Source organism: Lygodium microphyllum, chromosome 12, assembly GCF_053477565.2.
Source record: "Lygodium microphyllum isolate KBCC chromosome 12, Lygodium_microphyllum_v1.1.10, whole genome shotgun sequence".
NCBI classification, from domain to species: domain Eukaryota; kingdom Viridiplantae; phylum Streptophyta; class Polypodiopsida; order Schizaeales; family Lygodiaceae; genus Lygodium; species Lygodium microphyllum.
The window spans coordinates 8,676,057-8,695,812 of record NC_141146.1 but is presented as its reverse complement, the minus strand read 5'-3'; the positions used below and the strand labels follow the sequence as shown (position 1 = coordinate 8,695,812).

Sequence of the window (19,756 nt, the reverse complement as noted above, 5' to 3'; positions counted from 1 at the left end):
TGACATTCTCATGACCAAGTTGATATTGAATGACTGGATGAAAAGATTGAATAAAAGCATCCCATCGGATACGACGATCAAAAATTTGAGGTTGCCTAATGAAATGTTGCAAACTTTTCTCATCAATTTTAGTCATAAATTTGGACCACATAAATAATGTTTGTGTAGCACATGAACTATAGCCAACAAGTCCTTGTCATTTGTACTATACAGCTAGAAGGTTTATGTTTACAACTTAAAAAGGTAATTGGACGCAAGCCTTGCATTAAAACAACACTAAGACCAAAACCACTTGCAGTAGTAATGACTTTAAAAATTGATCAAGTAAAATCAGGCAATGGAAAAAAAAAAAGTGCATGGATTTTTGCATACTCTAATCATCGATAGATTTTTTTTAGCTTTCATTCCAATTTTTTTTTAAAAAAACATTTCATAAGTAACATTGTCAGAGGTAAAGCAAGCAAAGAGAAACTACAAACAAACTTTGTCAATCCTTAAAAGATCTAATTTCGTGCATATTTAAAGGTTTTGGACTAGGTGAAATCACTTCAACATTTTTTAGATCAACTTTAATACCTTCTCTTGAAACTATTAAGACCTAAATATTTAATTTCTAATTTAAAAGAAATTACTATTTTCCAGATTTGCATATATTGGTTTTTTTTCAATAAACTCAACATTAAATATAAATGTTCTTTTATGTTTCTCTTCATTCTTACTAAGAATAAGAATATCATCAAATAGACAATAATAAATGTTGAATTAAGAATGTATGATTCATTATGTGGCTAAAAGTGTTTGGAAATTAGTTAAACCAAAGGGCATAAGTAAGAACTCATAATGTCCAAATTAGGTTCTGAAGGCTTTCTTATAAATGTCATGAGTAACCATTCTAACTGGGTGATATCCACATTTGACATCTATTTTACCAAAGGCACTAATCCCTTGAAGTTTATCTAAGAGATTGTAAACTTGAGGGATAATGTGAAACCCTAAACCTATTGTTAATTGTAATCTTATTGAGAGATCTATAGGCAATACACATTCCATAAGTTTGATTATATTTCTTTAACTAAGAGGATAGAAGCTCCAAAAGGTAAAATAACAAACTATCTATAGGGAGCTTTACAAGTGGCTAACTACTTGGAATCAAATCTATAGTATGATCAAGTGTGATCATTGGGTATTGATGGGGGCAAACCAGGTGGTAGATCCTCAACAAAATAATCGAAGCATTAATTAAGAAATTTGTTGTTGTGTAGGAGTCATCTGAGATCATTTAGCTTGAATGCCATCTGTTAAGACCAAGGAAGTTTTAAAGCCCTTTCTTATTGCACACTTAACTTGTGTGCCACTACTAAAGGGATTAAATGTTTTATCGTAAGTACCTTCAATGATAGATTGATTATTATGAGGGTGGTCTCCATTAAAAGTATCACACACTCAAAAAGGATAGATGTCTCCATTAACTTTCTACCCGAGGAGAATCACCTAAGGTCATCATTCCCTTGGGAACATACCTCAACACATAAAGGAGAGAATCATTTAAGGTCATCACCTCTCTAGTGATAAAACTAGTGTCTCATTACTACAATTATTGCTTTTCCTAATAATAGAGAACTACCAACTTCTCCTAACATCACATCAAGGAAGGGTACATTTAACATTGTACTCAACACTATACCTTTGGATAATATCCAATGCACTTACAAACTTATCCATTGAAAAACTAGATAGCATAGGAACATCCTACAAAAACTTAAAATGGCTTCTCATTGATGAGCTATCTTTAGTCAAAACTAGTAAGTTGAAGAAAATGGACAATCATCTGCTTCAAATATCGACATCATATTTTGTGGAAATGTATTCCAAGCAAGCCCTATCAAAGATAGGAGTTGCATATTTCAACCAAAGACGCACATCTCCCAAATTTTACATAACTACATTTTGCATAAAATGATACGAGCATTCACAAATCTAGATTGTGAACAGAATGCATATAGGAGTCACATAGACCATGATATACAATATGTACATGTAAACATATCTATGGCAAGTCCACTTAGCCATAACACAATTATTTTACATGAACAAGGGGCAATATCACCCGAAAGATCGCCTTTTTTTATACATGAGAGAAAGAGAGCACCATTTTTCTTTAATTTTCTAAAAATAAACTCTACTTTCTCGAAAAGCAAAATATCCACACATTTTGAGGCTAAGTGGACCACTTAACTGAAGTTAACAATGGGTAATTTTTTGGGGACTTGCATCATCTTGTCACTGCACCATTGTATAAGCACATGCCCAAAGGGGGCAATGCTAATTTTATTTTTTGTTTTTTCTAAATAGTTGTGATTGTTCGTGCACCAAAATCAATTCCCTCGGGCATATCAAACTACCCCATTATTGGAATTTCCCAAGGTTCCCTATTCTAAGCCCCTTCAGGTTGTTGCAATACAAAAACCCAAGGAGAAACTATTATATGAGAAAGCAAGGATAACACATCACAAAAATTATCAAAACCCATATAGATATAAAGAGACCCTAAAGCAGCTTCTGGATACACAAAAAGCCTCTTGCTATAAGAATCTATGTTGGTCAAAATGCATAGGAAATATCAATGTAGTAGATCGTTCAGTAAATGGTGTTGATGGTTTATTTTTAGGCAATACAAACATGAACATCTAGATATAATTTTGATTGAATGCATAAATCCCAAAGTGGGTGCAGAAACAATATATGAGCACCATCATCTAAGTGAGACAGAAAGCATCCGGACACTCTTACCAAGAATGACAAAAGAAATTGAAAGAGGCAAAAACAACAACAACATTGTATCAAGAACTCAATTTCCCATACAAGCAACAGCAGCTGGAACACAGGGATTGACCCTGTCAACAGTGACATTGAATTTTGCAAATATTAGAGCACATGGACTCCTATAGGCTATACACAACATGCATGTATTTTAGATGGGCAAACCTACAAGTACGAGCTATCTACAATGCAAGCAAACGCACAATGGCATGCGCTAGAGCATTGCCTTTTTGTTTCCAAGAGGAGCTCCCAGCATTAATTTGATTCCCAAAAGCAAGGGCTAATTTTTCCCTCTCAAGATTTTGCCTTAAAAAGGAAGAGAGAATTCAGACATAAACAGAAAGTTCGGGGGAAAAAGTGATCTTACAAGGAACTAAAACAACCCTTAAAACTAGGACTAATATTTTAATAGAATTTCAAAACGCCATCGAATGATTGTTGAAGCATATGCTATAATGGACAATGCTAACAAAGACATGTTGACCCCCTCAATAATCATAGAAACAAAATAATATAAACAAGTCAAGATGAAACTTCACAAACACAAACCTCACACTAAGCAACCTCATAACACTCTTATCTAGACACTCAATACATCACTATAGCAAACACATTGTCAACATACAAAATACAACAGTAGCAAACTCTAAACATTGTATGTTTTTTAGAAACACATAAAAGGACATTCAATACAATTCCTAACTTTAACAACTTGAATATTACAAATGGCCATGGATTCCCTTAATGCTGTAAGAACTTACAAGCACTACACTGTAAGAACTTACAAGCACTACACCACACAAACTATACATTTAGTTACGACGACTCCTGTATTTGAAACAAATCCAACCCGCACCAACAAATGTCACATTTCACAGAACATCCTAGCTGGAAAACTAGAAAACATCACAACCAACCAAAAATTTAAACACTGATTATGACAAGGCAGCAACTGAAACTCCAGCACTTCAGGACCTTTTCTCATCATGCAACTAATCACAGTGCTTACACTAAATAATATCAAACCACCATTCACCATATGTGGACCACCACTGCAACAAGGCTCACAGCCCACGTTGAGTATATTGCATGATGCTTTCGTTATTAAGCGATGAAAAGCCAATCTGCAAAAATCAAGGCCCCAGAATGCCATTGTTTTGAGCAAGCATTTGTCTTCAATCCAGATTGTACGTCCACCTCTGTGGATTTGGCATTGGTTAATGCTGTAGCCCACAAAATTCTGGATCAGTACAAAGCTTCATTCTCGAGCATCAAGAATTGCACAAAGAGCACAATGCATGAATGTCATCTGAAGTTCCATTCCTTGAGTGGTAGTGTATGGTGCACTTCATGTTCTTTGCATTTCTCCCATGCTAATCTCCCAAGGCATTGTCCGATGAAATTAACAGGCCCAGGGTCAAGTTTTAACGTACATGTGATCCCCACACAATTCCATCATTTAACACCTGTTGTGATCTTTAGCCTTCTAGTTCACAATGATTTTATATTTGACAGTCCTCTACATTAAAAAGATGTATTTCTAGCTCCAAAATGAGTTGATAATTGACAGTCCTCTACACTAAGCTGGTTTACTCCTAAAAAGGACCATTGAAATGTCTGATTCAAGGCGACCATTACAAAGCTATGTTTGGAACCCAATTTTGATCACATAGAAATCATTACTTTTGTTAAATCATATCAGGGGGGTAGAAATATTGGACGCTGGATTCATAACAGAAGGTCAAGCACCAAACTGCAATGCAGCTGAGTTTGTATGTCTCTGCTCTCCACTCCTTTGTATTGCTGAGATCCCTTGACAGTGAGCATTCATAGAGCACAATTGCATTGAATTTGATAATCACAACAACTTGCTGCACTTTAACACACTCAACTGATAACCAAATGACAACATGCTTAGAGGCTTATAACACTCCACATTCTGATCAGACTATTACAGTCCTTTCAAAAGACAACTGGTGCTCAAGGACTTGCACCGAATGCCCATAGTAACTGCAGCCTGTCTCACAGCACATTTCAAAAGACAACTGGTGCTCAAGGACTTGCACTGAATGCCCGTAGTAACTCCAGCCTACATCTCACAGCACATTACCTTGATTGTAAGTATTTTGCAAAGGACAACGGTTACCGAGACTCATCATGCTCTATTAAAGCCACAGACACCTACAAGAATGAACAGTTTCCGTAGGTTTCTGTGTGACATTTCTTGAATGTCACACAAGAAATTAGAGGGGCAAAACTGTCACTCCCACATCTCACAAGCAGTTTAGTACATTATCTGAGGGAATAATCATTTTTTACATCAAGGAATCTGTCTACAATAAGCTTATAATAGCTTGCAGAAATCAGAGTTGCAGAAATCTGAACACATCCTGCATAATTTGTGACCATAAACAAATAAGTCAACCCCACAGTTAGTTAACAGTTATCAGGTATACAAATGCTTTTGAAGCATCAAAAAGAGTCAGATATGGACATCGAAGGGAATGGTTGCGAGCCAGAACTCGACGAGCTTGTAATGGTTCTTTCGCTTTGTCCCACTCACTGAGCAAGTGGCAACCCAATCAGAATTAGAACTTGCCCTCTGCAGACTTGCATCTAAACCAGATGGCTTGCATGCCCTCCTTGGCACCTTGATTATGCCAAGCCATGGTTAGCACGAACATCCCAATATGGGAGATCTGAACATTAGCATACAAGAAACGGTTATTGTTAGCATGAAGAGAAATTATGTCTCATCTTTGGCCATTTTGCATGTAGCTGCCTGCTAGCTCCGCTTCCACAGCACACTAATAATGTACAATCAACTGTGGACTCTTAATAGCAGAGCGTCTCGCCTTTATGTATCCATTCCACAAAGCTTTTCGAAAATACCCCAAGAGAAGCTGCACCTGCTCTGATTCTTATAATACCACTTCCAACATCTAGTTCTTCTTGCAAAACACTAGTATCCATGTCCTCAGAGCTTTCCCTTTGCTCTTCCCTGTTGTACCTCCATCCATTGGCATTAGCCTTCAACAATGCCTCCGTCAAGTCCTGGAACACGAGTGACATCCTTAAAATCAGCTCATTTTTATTGAGCTCATCACAAAGCATCCACGTGTATGCAATACCACTGGAAACTAGCACTACAGTTATACATAAAACAACTCCATGAACAACCACCCATAGGCAAAGAGGTCCTGCACTGTTACCTGAAAATATTCACTGTTTTGGTAACTCTCTGACTCTTCACTGGTGCCTGGAAGAAATCCACTACCAGGCCAGTTGTCACTCTCTGCTGCAGTCACTGAATGCCTGTGAAGTCTGCACCAGGTCAGCTTCCAAACAAACATTATGCAAAAACTAAACACCAGTGTGCAATTAGCCAAACAGATGGACACAGAATGATTCCAACAGTGCTGGCAAACACAAAGATGCATAATTAAAGAAAGTTGATGCCACCCACAGTATAAGCCTGTAGAACACACTGCATTTCAGAGACAGGACATGCTAATAACCACAGCTAGCACTTTTTTAATATGCCCTGGCAGGAAAGCTTTATTTCAATAATGTAGGATTCACCTTTCCTGTGCATCCTCTTCGCATGAATTACCAGACGAAGACAGCCAGTCAACATCAGCACAATCACCAAGGCAACGGGTATCTGCAGACTTGTACAGTGAACCGTAGGCACTATTTAAGGTAAAAGGGTGCGCTTCATCATGCCTGCAGCCATAAGTTCACAGACTCATCATCCCCATTAACCAAAGAGTTGCGTTTACCACTACAATGCAAGGCACAAGTCAAAGGCAAAAAGAAGAGTTCCAGATAAGGTTCTAAAGCTCGCAATCTAAGAAGGCATAAACAAACAGCAAGATGAGGGGATGGCAACAAGCTCCAAAATAAAGGAAAAACCATGAGAAAAAGGAAACAAGTACTAAAGGCAGATTGAAATTTTGAGAGCACCAAGAATTATAGTCAACATAATGAGCTCCTCCAGGCAGGAAGATCAGTCATCACCAATTCTCATCACTTGCATAAGGGATCCCTTACTTGACATCAGAAAAGCCCTCATCTTGTTCATCCAGCAAGCCTTTCCTCATCTCAGCTTCACTGATTGTTAGACCTCTCTTTGCAAAACCATTAGCAGGCTTGTTTGTGTGGGTTGATTTCACTATATTGTGATCCAACTTGGAGACCACACCTGGGAGAATAGCAGTACCACTTTCTTCGTGATGCATATTCCCAACCGAAAAGGATCTCTTGAAAGAAGACCTGAAAAGAAAGGCGAATCCCTCAAGGAATGAGTATTAAACAGGAGCTTTTAATGGGTACCCAGGTTTTCAGCAATAAGTATGATCATATGTATTACCTTGGATCAAATGCAGGGTCATCTCCAGCCCTACGTATTTGCAGGTGATTGTCAGAATCAAGCTGCCACAGAGCTAGTTTACCAACTTCTGGACGGAAATGCCCAAGAAATCTGTAACAAGGGAAGGAAAGAAAGTCAGTGTGAAAAACTTGAAAGCTTAGAGAAATTTCTTTAAAAAACACATTGCACAAAACCAAACAATAAAGCCATTACATATTTATAGCATCCTGCTTTTCACCATCCAAACAGGCATTGTTATAATGCCGTCGAATAGATCTAAAAAACTCTAAGGACTGGATGGTCGCATTCCATTTCCCTTGCCGTTGTGAAAAAACCTGAGTTCAAAATCACAAAATCAGTAATAAGATCTCAACAAACATTGACCAGAAACATCCATGGCTACACAGATCTGCAGCTCAATATCACTAACATCTAAACATAATTGACCAAAATCATCTATAGCTCACAAAAATCACTTAGTAGACAAACATTGACCATAATCATCCATAGCTACACAACTGCAGCCATTTACCAGTTCCCAGAATCCTACACACAAGAAAATTAGTAGTTTCTTAGCAGGTTCCTCTCTAGGTATCAGGAGAAAAAGACAGGTAACTTAGAAGATATGCAATCATCTCTCCCGGCTAGACATAACACATTATCTTTGTAGCATTTCAAGGCATGGATCATGGTTTTCTATGTACATTAGTTGCTGGCGACATTGGGAACTCCTCCAAACCACAACATGATCTACTTGTTTCCAGCCAGTGCTTGGACTTGCTCTTCTTTTGTGCCTAAATGCTTAATCCACAAACGTTTGTATCCTTTACATGTGGCTAACAACATGTAGAGTTATTCACAAACCAATCTTGCAATACAGTCTCTGAAACACCTGTGTTCACAGGTAAAGAGCTGAAACATACACAGTGTGACTTGCTTTGGCACCAAAAACTCACAAATGCAGCTTCTCTTATAAATTTACCATCCTCCATCACTATAAAAAAAGCTGAAAGATAGAAGTGATAGAAGGGAAATCAAATGTTCTGATTTTCCAACTAATTGATTTAATTCCAAAGCACCTTACAAGGATGGCAATGCATACGCACATGCGCGCGCGCGTGTGTGTGTGTGTTTTCCATCCTTAACAATTTGTGAAAATTGTTCTGCAGGATATAAAGTATTTTGATTTTCAACTGAGTCACAAAGGGTCTTATGATGACAACAAAGAAAAGAGCATGCATCTGTCCAGCTATTAGATGCTGCAACACAACAAAAAAAGGACGTGTATCCTTTTCTAATTAATTTTCATAGTTACTTATTTATCATATTTGTTTTCTTTGTAATTAAAAGATATGTAGAAATGTGCATCACATCTGGTCACTAATGAGTGGTCACAAATTATCATGGACCCCTACAATGGATTAGAAGAAAGACAATACACACTTCCATCTATATGACCCCATTGGCCATGTGTGACCAAAAATCAAAAACTCGCACACGACAAGGATTAATGCCTTGAAGTGTGGGCTAGATTTGCCATAATAGATAGATACAATCAGCAAGATGGCATAATCATGAAAATTTGTACAATGTGCATATGTTGGCGCACATATATTTACATAGAAAACTCCTATAAGAATTGCAACACTATTTTTGTAATGTACTTAAAAAGAACTTTCAATGATACCCATATTTGGAGGGTCCCTAAATTTTTTAAAATCCCTAAATAAAAATGCTAATCCTAAAAAATAGGGATGGCATTCTAAACAATGAATATAGTAAGTTTGTGCGTGTCTGATGAGAGCAACTACATGCATGTACTAGAGCACAACAGATCTATGAGCAGTGTGTACTATACTTGTGCCCTAAGGGCTAAGTTTGGAAGGCTAGTGATCAAGGGATTTTGAGCAAAAACAATTATACTGGTAAAAATTTAATGAAAAGCAAGGGGTGCCAAGCTTCAGAGCCAATCTTTCTTTGTGTCCAAGCACAAGAGCATTCTAACTCCACTATTTGATTTGCTCTTCTGTGGCTGAATTTTCATTTTTGAGATCAAGTACTTGCAAGTTTAAGTTCATTGCCCTTTGGTATACCAACCATAGATTTCACGATTTCCTTACAAGGACATGAATAACTTCCTTAAGGAGATGAGTCTGCAGTTCAAGGTTCAAGCACCTACATGTTATATTCAGCCAAACAGAAAAAGCATTCAAGCAGGATGTCTCACACAGAACAAAGCAGGTATTGTACTAAGATCTACTGGACGGCATGTATCTTAGTATGCTGATGATGCATGGGAGGGATGGGAGTTTGGTCCTCTAGTGCATGAGGACCAAATGGATGATGTTGCTTCAGTCTAGGGAGCCTCAAACTACTAATGCAGATGATGATGCTGCATTCAAAGCACAACTCCTTAGTGCAGTGGAAATGTTTACTTAGCTCTCTACTACATCAGAGACTTTTGCCCAGCTTATGAAGAACCCTGAGTTCGCTGCATTGTTGGATTCTTTCAAACCAACAAAGGGGAGGTAACAGGATATATCAATCCAGGATCTTGGTGTAGCTGCAAGACAGCCCACTGGATTTCAATCTGCAGTTGGATAGCAAACAGTGGTCCCACCACTGCAGAGTGTTCCAGTTCAACAATCTACCTTTTTATTTGGTGCCGAGGTCAATGGACAGAGTAATAATTTTCAGCAAGTGTAGCACATACAGCAAGCAGTTCAGCCACCATCTGTGCATCCAGGTTATTTGAAGGAAGCTATCTGTTCCAGGCCATGGCAGCCAATATACAGTTGGCCAAGTTCAAGGTGATGGGTGAATAGATAGACTGGCAATGGGAACGTGTTTGAGTATGCAAGCATACATCTACTCTTATGTATGGGAATGTGAGCACTAAGTCGGGCTTTCAGTTTGGGATGCAACCTCATCCACAGAGATTGTTTGTACCAGTATCTGGTGATGTAAATTCAGCACCAATGGTTGGAAATATTGATCAAGCAGTTGGTAGTGAAAGTCAGTCTACATTCTTGCAACCAATTGCCTATGACCACCTCACTCCGAAAAGAAAAAGCAAAAGATTACAAAGAGGGAGGACAATCAGTACTGTTTCAGACCTTCAATGGTATACAATACAAAATGAAAGCTTCAGCATCTACTTTCCTGAAAGCAGATGCACAACAATGGAGGACGAATATTTTGGTTCAGGAAAAAGCACCAGAAGATTGGGTATCATTCAAGCAAGAGTTTCACAACATAGATTATTCCTCACTAATGCAGATTACCCTAGGAAGTGGGAGAAGAAATTGTAATGATTATACATAAAACACAATTTGTAAAGGCATGTGATGCTGCTCACTTGAATTTTCTATATTATTCCTAGCACTATCAAGCTACATCTGATATATTTGGCTACATTAATAGCCACTCGTTCAAACAATATTATTTTTGAATCTATTTCAGCTATTCTCTAATTTGTAGTGTTCCCAAAGCATGAGACAGCTAACAGGCCCCATAATCAAACTGGTACTATTTCCAACAAGACTGTCCTGATTCTTTGGCAAAAACAAAGTTTCTTCCAGACTAGCTATTGCAAAGATCATTTAAGTTCAGTATGTGAAAAGAAATTCACCTTGTTGTGAGCAGCTGAACCACCATATTGAATAGCAAGCACATCACCCATATTTTCGTACATTTCCATTAGCGTAACAGCAAGACCACTTTCTGAACTGACCCGTGGAATGCTGCATAAACCAAGTGCATGCATCTGTCGCCCCAAAGCTGCTAATCCAAAAGCATATTGTGCAACATTTGTGCGATCAAGGCAATCAATGCAGTTGGACCTTAATACCCCATGTTGAAGCATCTGTCCATTGACCTCCCCATCACTTAATTGTGTCTCCACCAGATTTTCCATAAGACTGCAAACACAGAAGTCCAATTGTGAGAACCAGAAAAAGACAGAAGCATCGAATTGTCAACTGTTAAGTTTGAATGAAGCAAATCCTGTAAATAAATCAAAAGAAGTTACATGTTTGCAAGAAGTAGACCATGCAGAACCTTTTCAAACTGTATCACACAAGATGGTGGCAAGCTTACACTAGGCTAAGAGAATATGATCAAAATCAGATTGTTTGAGGTTGTCCATTGAAGTGGTAAAAGTAAAATGGTAACTCTTGTAACAACAATTTCAGAAGGATTATAATCATAATCAGATCAAAGTCTAGATTGTGAACATGCATCAGAACATGATTCATGTCACAAGCATACCTACTTTGAAGAATCATTTGAGCTTTGAAAATCATTAGTTGAGATGCTCCTTGCTTTCCCACTATAATAAAAACCAATCAGGTCTAGTGCATCGCATGCTATTGAATCCAAAACCTCGAGCACATTTGCAGATTTGCTGCAGACAAGATGAAAAGCAATCATGATTGAACACTGAGAAGGCAAACCCAAAAAAAAAAAAAAAAGGAATCACAATGAGGTCATGCTTTCTAGCAAACAAGCACTTATCCACACCTCCGGGCAAACATGTGGAAATCCCACTGAATAAACTTTATGCGCTCTGATTTTGAGAGGTGATGATTCAAGTAAGCAACAGAACTTGCAAACTCCCTGCACAAAATGGTCTCCCGAGGCCTTTTCTCCACCGTCTACAATACCCCAGAATACCCACTTTAGAGACCCCAATAAAGCAAACAGTCTACAACAATGTCAAATAAGACGAACAGGTTGAGCATACTGGATATTAGATATACTATAGCGTAAGAGTCTCTGACGAACCAAAATTGAGAGTCTCTGACGAACCAAAATTGCCTATAAACTAGAAACTAAATGCAGTATACCTTGACAAGGTTCAAAACAATCACAGGATTCCCATATCTTGATGCAAGATTTTCAAAATGCAGCTTAGTTGCTTCATAGGTAGGATCGTTTTTGTGTACTGCAATGAAGTAAGTTCAGTTAGAAACCCTAGATCTTTCTTCTGATAACACCGAACCAAAACCTGTTGTTAATCTTCAATTTGTACTTACAAATGATATCAGGTTTTGGACTCAGCACTGATGTTTCCTGAGACCAAAACAAAGGTATCGATCCTCTGTGTTGCACAACAGAGCTTATCTGACAAGTTTTGCCTAGAGGTTCTTCATGAACTAGCTGTTCTGTTTCAACATCATTAGCCACTCTGCCTTTGCCATTCACACCTCTTTTCAGATACCTGCAAAATAATCACCTTCACAGTTATTCCAAACACATATGTGATCATTTTCCATGTGCTTCAATGAAAAAGTATTGTATAGAAATTTGATCTCATCTTCCAAAGGACTGATTCTCACACTTTCCATGAGTCAGGTTTAGAATGAATGCACACCTCTAAAGCATTAATATGCCTTGCCTTCATCTAAGAGCACTGATTTCGACAGGTTGCCAAGCCATGAGTTTGGTTTCCTTTATTTTTGGAACAAATCAAACACTATTTCATCCTGACATGATAGGCCAAAAGCGACCACCAATTGACATGGGACAACCATCTTTCAGCTTCCCATCCCCATGTTACAGTCCCCCTCTCATGGTGACATGGATAGCAATTCCTATCTCTGTCCGTCCCCAAAACCCATGTCCACTATAGGCAAACCAGTAAGGTTTATTCCTACCAGGTTTAAATCTCTGCAGCATATACATGGTGTTGGTCACCATGTCCTTGCACCTCTTGACTTCGCAAGGACACTCTCACTCTACACAAGGTCATGCCAAGTATCACACATCTACATGGCTCTCATGTAATCCTGCACACATCTTTGGAGGACAGCAATGCCTTGTTGTGAGGGACATGCCTAAATGTGCATGTGCACACGTGCGTGCGCGTGTGTGTGTTCCAACAAGAGAAAATTCTGGCCGCCACTCTTTGATTCAATTAGGTTTCACATTCCCCTTTCTGCTCTTGGCCTCTAAACCAGCAGGGTTTTGTAATCTGTTTATGTTGTCTTTGTACTTTGATGGTGGATTTTCACCCCATTTGGAGTTCCCCACACAGTAGTATAAAGGATTACAAATATGTGTGCATGGCTTCCTACCCAAACCACCTAAAACTGGGATTACAAAATATGTGCATGTGCGCGCTCATGTGTGTGTGTGAGTGTGTCTATCACTTACTACCCAGACCTCCCACCCACCTAAAACTAGGAAGACTATTGTGCCTGTTATTAGCTACATATGCTTCCCACACATTTGCAGAACATTTTGGCTTTTTGGCAGATTTTCTTCGATGTTATCGATTATACATGTTCTTCAAATAGACTAGATAATCAGTGCTTGGAGCCCAATCTTTTCAAGCCCACAATTCCTTTGGCTGCAGATTGCAGCAACCTCTATATGTTCCCTACTGCACTGGTGATTTTCAAATTTCTCACATGGAAGAGTTTTCGCACTATTTTCAACAATTTTTTTGGATTTTGAAAATCCTTTCTTTGAAGACTATCCCCCTTTGTACATTTATGAAGTACAATAGCAAAGGTCACACCAAGTTTTAAAAAAAGAAAAGAAAAGAAAACGCATGCGCAGCAATCCCTATATGATAACTGCTATGTTGATGATATGCAAATTTCTATTGAGAACTATCCCCTTTTACACATTTTTGAATTATATTAGCAATGGTCACACCAAGAGAGTAAAAAAAGAAAAAAGTACACATGTTCACAGGTGCATGCATGCACGCATGTGTGTGCACACGTGTGTGTTTTTTTATCGGAGGTATTCAATAATGCCTGCAGCTAAAATGTTTTTTCACTTTTCTCTCAAAACTGCCATAATTCACCCCAAAAAAATCTGCCCTGGATAAAATAAACATGATGAAACACGATGAGCCTTTGTACATCTTATATTTCTTAACTCCCAAATACACCTCCACAGCCACACAACTAACTGAACACTACCACCTTTCTTTCACAGTAGCAGGTCACCCCAAATACACAAACCCCCATACATGCATGCACAAATATTATCCCCAGGAAAAAACCACAGTGAAGAAAAACAAAACAAGAGCTACAAATAAAGTAAGCCATGTTCAAATGTGACCCCAAAGTCAATTTGCCATCCTTTCAACTAATGCTCAAGAGGTTACTAAACAATTTCTTGTTCAACAGGTACCTTGTGCCAGCAAAATGTCTGGAACGCCTTGCAATTAGAGTCAAAGTAAAATTGGCATTCCCACATACCAGTTTCACCTACATGGTTCAAGAAAGCAAACACCTCAGATATGACCATTTCATGAGTATAAAAATGATCGAACACATCAGAAACAGCTGAAACACAATATTCCCCATCAGTTTAATGGAATAAAAGCTGCAACTGTGTAAGTGCAAAATTAAAAATGAACTAGCGAGTGTTGAGTGTCACAATGCTGGCCAGTGAGTGCTTTTTCTGAAGGGTAAAAAAGGAACCTGTCTGAAAAAACCATGAATTAGTGCCACTGTCCAATGCAAGCTTCTGAGTTGGCTTCGGATCTCATGGGTAAGAAAGGTGTTCCATACAAACATATCGTCATATGGCATTCTCTCAACATTTCTCGACCTCACATTCTTTTGCAGAGTCCACATAAGCCGATAAGTGTAGCTATAAAAGAAGTCCTTCGTAAGATCAATAGAGGAAAAGAGCCTTCTATACCTGCCAATAAAGATGCATTCAAACATGTTTAAGAAATTGTTGAAGCAAGAGATCTGAGCATGAGTTCAAAACTCTCTGAGCACCATGGTCCATATAGCAAAATGGAGATAGGAAAGTTTAAATACTCCTACACAATTATCAGAAGCCTGCCTGAAGAGCAATTCTAAAATTCTAAAGTATCAACCTGCTCTCAGCCTTTGAAACAGTGAGACTAGTCAAGACAGATGGATGAGGTACAGTCAGCAACCGGCTTTCACCAATTCCATAAATGGCATGGCCACAAATGTTTCCGATTAGTCTGCGTTTTGTGACCAGGATCATATAGTACGGCTCTAAAAACTTGATGAAACCTGCAAGAGTGCACAAGCTAATAAGCACCATTGCTGAGCATGTAGACGCCTTCAACATGGATCAAAACATAGAAACTGACCCACAATCCCATAAGCCTTCGTGACAAAATTCACTCCACCACATGAACGGTTGCCTTCTGCCAGCCTGTTCAAAAGCTCATTACAGTCCTGCCTTGTGTAGATTGCCGGGTCCTCATAAATGTTAAGCACCGTAGGCTCTGATCTATCAATCTTCAACACTCTCCATCGAGTTCTATTTTTATCTCTTCCAACCAGGTAAAATCTCTGCAAGCAAAAACCAGGTACCAGTATGTTGGGAGGTCAAGAGGCCACTATAAGCTCATTGGTGTCCATGCGAATCACTGCAAATTCATACTTACCGCTTGGGTTTCATATACATTGAATTTCTGTAAAGAATAGCTGTTTGGCTCCAAATCTACATCACTCTCCACGACCGGTTTTTTCCTCATTGAGGAGTATTGACTCATGGTGGCGAGTCTTGGTGAACCAGTCAGCTGAATGTTGCACAGTTACGAACCAGAGACAGAGGGGATTGAATACTTCTGCACAAATCTGACGCTTTTCCACTGTTACATCTCACAACAGACTCACAGATTCCATTTGTAAGAGTCCTGGGGAATCAGTGACACCAATGGCGAATGCTGCAATGGAGAATGGGAGAAGTCAACGCCGAGATACTGTGAACTCTTGGCCTGTCCGCATAGGCCTTCTAAAAGCTCGAAGCTTTCGAATTGAAATGCGCCTTGTTATAAATAAGGGAGAGATCCAGATCAAAAGCCAATGAGAGTCCAATCCAAGAAGAATAGTCCTGTTCAAGTGCTGTGGGAGCCCCAATCCAGAACTGTCCTGTCCAAGAGCTGAGAAGCCCCGCTGAAGGACCTAATCAACGTGTATTTGATACAGCGATTTGAGAAGCAACGATGCTCTACTCTCTCTTCGAAACAAGTTGTCTGACTTCCAGTAGAAACTGACAGAGCGAGCGCACGTACGACTGCGACGGTTTTCTCTCCAAGCAGAACGTCTCTGCGATGATGTTTCTTCAACCTCCGATAGCCGGCCCCTGCACCAACCTCGCGTGTGTTGTTTGTGGAGGGGAACGGTCAGGAGGTATCATTGAATGGCACGTCCGCCGGCGAGGAACAGCCATATGAATTGCAAGAGCAGCTCATTGTGCCACATGAAAGATCTCCAAGGGGGGCGGTCAAGGCCAGTGGGAGAGAGAGGAGGAAGACGAGGATGACGATGATGATGGAGAGGAAAAGGGGGACATTATGGGAGGCTCTCCTTTGACCCGAGTGCAGGCGGAGACAGCAAAGCAGAGTGTGTATGTAAGTGCGTGTGTGTGAGTGATGGAAAGCAGGGGATGATTTAGGGGAGGGGGAGAAACAGGGGAATCTCGAAGAGGAACAGAGAGAGAGGAATCCCTTCGACAGAAGGAGCGGCAGCAGGGGAAACAGCAGAGAAAACAGGAGAGCAGAAAACGAAGAAAAGAAAGAGGGAGAGAGAGAAGGAAGAAAGGGGAGAGGACGGCTTGTGTGTCGACTCTCGAGTCCTCTTTTCTTTCTCTCACTCTCTCTGTATGGGGCGCGCTCTCTCTCTATCTCTCTCTCTCTCTCGGTCATTTGTCTGCTATGGAAACCCTTTCCTTCGTTTTTGAGGCCCTTTCTCTCTCCTTCCTCTCTCTCTACAGGGGGTGTCGTGTACGCGTTTGACTATAGAGAGAGGGAAGGACCGGCCTCTCTCTCTCTCTCGCGTGTGATATGAGTGGTGTGATATGGCAAGCGTGTGCACTCTGAGTTGTCTCTCTCTCTTTGTGTTTCCGTGTCGGCTAGGCTATGGCATTTTGGCTATGGCGCTTCTGCGCCTTTTTTGCGCTGATGCCTCTCACGTCTGATGAGATGATGATGAGCGACAGGACGAGGAGGAGGTGGGTGGCCTTGAGGTGCTGTCGAGAGAGAGAGAGAGAGAGATCTCATGCTTCCCCCCTCCCCTTTTTTGTCCGTAGTAGTAGTAGTAGTAGTAGTAGTGGGTGGTAGTCGTAGTAAAGCAAGGCTATTTCTGTGCTGCTGCGTTTGGCTCCGCACAGGCAGGAAGGCACCCAGAGAGAGAGAGAGAGAGACTCTCTGGGCACCCAGCACAAGATAAATCACAGCCGATTAGAATAATTGAAAAATCAAACTATTGGAGATTCCAGCCTCCATGCCCTCGCCAAACGGGCAGACGGTCCCTACTGGAAGTGGATTAATTTGACTCTCGGTCTCCTTGCATGGAAAATTTTGTTTGGTTGCATAAGCACATGACCTTCCAATGATCCTTTTCTCATTGGATCACCTATGACTTCCATAAACATCTCTTGCAACAACCGGCAATCGAATGGGAAAAAACCTTGGCAATCATCGAGAAAGGAATGCACTAAAGCAAGTGCCAAAGATGATAAACTAGGTACTCACAAGGCTTACTAGTCGAGCAACTTTTGCTTAATGCATTTCCACATGTGTGGTCTATGAGATATGGCTGGAGAGAACCAATAACAACACAATCTATAGACGTCAAAGTCTTAGGTCTTGCCGACGAATCATTCATACTTTTAGATTCACAATGCCACGAAAGTCACCGGAAGTCACTATGTACAAGGTTGCAAATTGGGTCATGTTGCCATTGCACCGATCGGTGTGTCTTTAGAAGCCTCTTTACCCTACATTGAGAGCCCTTACATTACTCAAGTAAAATCAATTGGTAAGAGTGCTCTCACTCTCACGACACAATGAGTGTATGGGCTTATTGTGCCTCCCTAAGATTAAGCCAAGCAACATATGTAGCTTTTTTTTAAATATGACTAATATCTATATCGATAAAACATGTAAGGAACCCTAAACCGCCTCACAACATAAAGCGGCATTATGAGGGAAGGGATGTTGCGTGCGGTACTTTACTTTCCTCGCTTCTCTCTCTCTCTCTCTCTCTCTCTCTCTCTCTCTCTCTCTCTCTCTCTCTCTCTCTCTCTCTCTCTCTCTCTCTCTCTCTCTCTCTCTCTCTCTCTCATAAAAATTGCATACTGTAACAAGCAAAAATAGGAGCAAGGTACACAAAAATTAAGAGAACAACATAAATTTCTTTAATTTTGAACAAATTGATACAAAGATGGCACTATTTACCCATGCAGTTCCACTGTGAAGCTTAGATCATGATCTAGACAAATGATAGGTAAAGACCTTAAGTCTAGTTGGAAGAACTTTGACTAGTAAAAGATAGATGATTATGGCTTTGAGGGAGTCTCCTTAGCCCACAAAGGTGGTCAAGTTGGCCTATCCAACCTACCATATTATGAATCTTCATTAGTCAACCAAGAAATATTCCATGGAATATTTTCTAAATCGTCAAGTTAGGGGTGTTGCCCTAAGACCCCTTCTAAGGGGGGGCCAATGGTTCCCATGACCCCCAACCAAGGGTCACTTTTGCAGTCCCCAAACCCCGAAATAGGGGTCCCTCATAACCCCACACTCCACAACTCAATACAATGGGCCTCTAATTGCTACGAGCATAACTACTCTATCTAGCCTAAAGATTACCTGTTGAGGTCACCTTTTTATCATCTAGTCATGTAGACCTCATTTGACATACAAGCCAATACCCAACCAATGTCTGATCTCACACACGGCTTCTCCTTGTAATGGGGGCCTTACAACATTGAGTATTGTGGATCATTGATGGCACATTTCAAGAGTGGGGCTTTTCCTAAAAAGTTCAAGGTGCATGTGTGCATATGTGTGTGTATATGCACATGCACATGTATGGGGCATTAGAGTTGGGGCATATTAGGATTTTTTCATGGGCTATAAAATTTCAAGGTGGTAATGGCCACAAGGTTTGGAGCACTAGGATTAGGGTTTTTAGGTGGATTAGGGGCTACAACTAAGGCAGAAGGAATGTTAAGCTCTTATCACACGAAGCTATCATGAAATACTCACAAGGGAAGCAAAGTTGCATGTATGTGTGTATATTTCTTTGCATTCTACAAAATTTTCAGAACTCAAAACAACATTGAGTTATCACTTATTCTAATTCGAAATGCACCACAAATAAAATGTTATAATATAACAACCAAACAAGAATTGAAGCCAAACACAATTATTTAGTGTGTCCACAAAGAATATACTTGCAAAATAAACAAAGAAAACATAAATTTTAGTAAGGAGAGATGATTCCTATTGCAAACTATAGTATTGCACTCGCAATTCTCTCTCTCTCTCTCTCTCTCTCTCTCTCTCTCTCTCTCTCTCTCTCTCTCTCTCTCTACACACACACACACACAGTTAGGAGTAAGTTTCATAGTGACGAGAATTAGGGTTGCAAAGGTTGGCAAGGGGTGGTTTATGGTTTCTAGGTGGAGGTTTAAGGTTGGGGGGTGATGATAGCTAGGATTTTCAAATAGCACTTAGCTTTGGAGAGGTGGATTAGGATGTTTGTGTGGGGTGATAAGTTATGGTACACACTTGCAATTCTCAAAACATTTAAGCAGATGGATAGT

The 19,756-nt window shown here is 39.8% G+C and overlaps 1 protein-coding gene across 1 annotated transcript; it reads right to left on the bottom strand.

The window, feature by feature from the left end:
* Positions 1-5,091: 5,091 nt before the first annotated feature.
* Positions 5,092-17,229, bottom strand: LOC148027431 (phosphatidylinositol-3-phosphatase SAC1-like). Its single transcript, XM_087689117.1, has 16 exons — positions 15,588-17,229; positions 15,288-15,492; positions 15,042-15,207; positions 14,635-14,857; positions 14,342-14,418; positions 12,229-12,413; positions 12,040-12,137; positions 11,714-11,847; positions 11,466-11,597; positions 10,824-11,112; positions 7,406-7,527; positions 7,193-7,303; positions 6,874-7,095; positions 6,403-6,546; positions 6,033-6,135; positions 5,092-5,874 (listed from the first exon to the last, which is right to left on the bottom strand). The coding sequence occupies exons 1-16, from the start codon at positions 15,693-15,695 to the stop codon at positions 5,656-5,658; spliced, it is 2,538 nt and encodes an 845-aa protein (XP_087545243.1). The 5' UTR covers positions 15,696-17,229; the 3' UTR covers positions 5,092-5,655.
* Between the last annotated feature and the right edge of the window lie 2,527 nt (positions 17,230-19,756).